Raw genomic sequence first — 1992 nt, 5'->3', positions numbered from 1 at the left:
AAAAGTCCTATGATACTGAAAGACATAGGTAAATCAACCACCAGAATATCACTAAAATTGTATTCTGATGGGTTTTTTGTTTCAAAATGTTCCTTTAACTGGCCCCATTTACTTATTCTAAAAAGTGTTAACTGTCCTTTAAATCTACAAAACCGGCTTTGCGGTGAAATAGTGATATTATAGAAAGCTTAAAGAAAGAAACATTAGGAGCTTTCCTGCTTTTTCTCTTTATTTTTAAATGTTGGTCTGTATTCATCATTTGCTGAAGAATCTGTTTTTATTTATTTTCCGTTAGTCCATATCTTCAACCTTCGTCTAGAATTTACCTCATACCAGCCATGTACTGTATTTACTGTGTGACTCCCTCTTGAATGTGAGTCATGCTGGCTAGTCAGAATCAGAATCAGAAATACTTTATTGATCCCCGAAGGGAAACTCTGTGTTGTAGTTGCACAATATTATAAATAGAGTAGAAATACAAGAAATAAAGAAATATAAGGAATTGGATACGTTGGAGTTCTTAGTGTGATAAAAGGGCCAACAGCTAAACATGGGGCAGTTTTTCACACTGAGATCTGGGTGGTTGGGCCACCCAAATATTTGGCCTTATGTGATGGATGATCACATCAAATGACCATAAAACAAGAAATGATGTTGATACATTTCAGATAGGTTGCTCAGTAGAACTACAACCCTTAATGTTTTTCTTCTTTTCCCCCCCTTCTCTTCAGTCCTTTACATCAGCACCCAGAAGAGGAAAGCGTAGTTGAGACCATTCTGGGTTTTTTTCAGTTTTTTTCCAGCGTTTGATTCGTCGGTGGACAACTGTCCCTGTTTTTGGTTCTGGAAAGCCCAAAGTCCTGAAGAATGTTTGTTTTGTAAAAATGGTATATGTTAATAAATCCTGAGTTTTGATTTATGTCTGATTTGGTGAATATTATTTACACATTTTGTTGACAAGAAAAAAAACATTTCTCAATTGTTCTTTGTAAAAATGTAAATTTAGGCTTTGAAGTAACAGTATCATTTCTACAGGCCTTATTTGGAAAAGATCGTCAAGTGTGGCGTTATTGAAATATCTTTTGATTTCATTCTTGAATATATCAGGCTTCTCCACTGCCAGTGGAATGAAGTGTTTTTGGCTAAATCATTCACCGTGTATCCCTGGAGCAAACACAGAGCAAGTGCAAAAATGTACCACTGTTTTACCACACGGCTTCTAAAGGATTAGAACATCATTTTTTAATTTGTCAGTATTAATGTACTAATTTTCATAGCTTTATATGGTTCTCATTCTGTCCCTGAATGCATCTTGATATAATTTGCCTGCAAAAACCCATTACTGAATGGCCTCTGTACCCATCATCCTGCATTAACTTTATATTACAAGTAATTGGATAAACAGCTGTTTGTATAGCTAAAAATAAAACAAGTTTATCTATATCTATTCATGTTGAGCTCACTGGTTTTCAAATTGAGCATGAGTAATGAAAATATACCTGCAGTTGTATATGATAACTCAACCCAGTAATGTACCTGCATCTGAACTTTACCAGTATCCAGGAGGGTAATTTATTGAGCATATGACTGCATGATGGAGTACCCATACATACACAAGTAATTTGTGGCTTGTTTTAATGTAGTATTGACAATTTAATATGTACACGTGGAAATTCTTCACTTACATACATTTAAATATCCATCACAGAATAACAAAAATAGAATGTGACTGCAGGACTAATTCATAAATAGTGCCACCTGCAGGCTATGTCAGGCTGCATTAACATGTGAACAGTTCTGTCAGCTCAACTCCCCCTGCCCTCTGCAGCAGACCTCCATGTTTTAGTGCTTTCAAATGTCTCGGAATACAGCTTACCTTTTATCATCTGACTGCACATCGATGCTCGTTGTTCCTGAGGTTTGGAGTAGCTCTGCCTTCTCCGCTGCCCTGTGAAAATGAATGTAGCAGCATATGCAAAGAATTGTAAGTTT

At 36.0% G+C, this 1992-nt stretch overlaps 1 protein-coding gene across 2 annotated transcripts in view; it reads left to right on the top strand.

Annotated features, from left to right (window-relative positions):
- lsm6 (LSM6 homolog, U6 small nuclear RNA and mRNA degradation associated) overlaps positions 1–919 on the top strand; it is a 2417-nt gene extending 1498 nt beyond the window's left edge. For both annotated transcript variants that reach the window (XM_032544090.1, XM_032544099.1), the window contains exon 4: positions 732–919. In XM_032544090.1, coding sequence (XP_032399981.1) covers positions 732–766 — 35 coding nt within the window. In that variant the 3' untranslated portion in view covers positions 767–919. The remainder of the gene's footprint in view (positions 1–731) is intronic.
- The last annotated feature ends 1073 nt before the right edge of the window (positions 920–1992 follow it).

The sequence above is a fragment of the Etheostoma spectabile genome, chromosome 2, assembly GCF_008692095.1.
Source record: "Etheostoma spectabile isolate EspeVRDwgs_2016 chromosome 2, UIUC_Espe_1.0, whole genome shotgun sequence".
In the NCBI taxonomy this organism is placed as follows: domain Eukaryota; kingdom Metazoa; phylum Chordata; class Actinopteri; order Perciformes; family Percidae; genus Etheostoma; species Etheostoma spectabile.
Note: the sequence above shows the minus strand (reverse complement) of the source record. Positions and strands in the feature narration are given on the sequence as shown.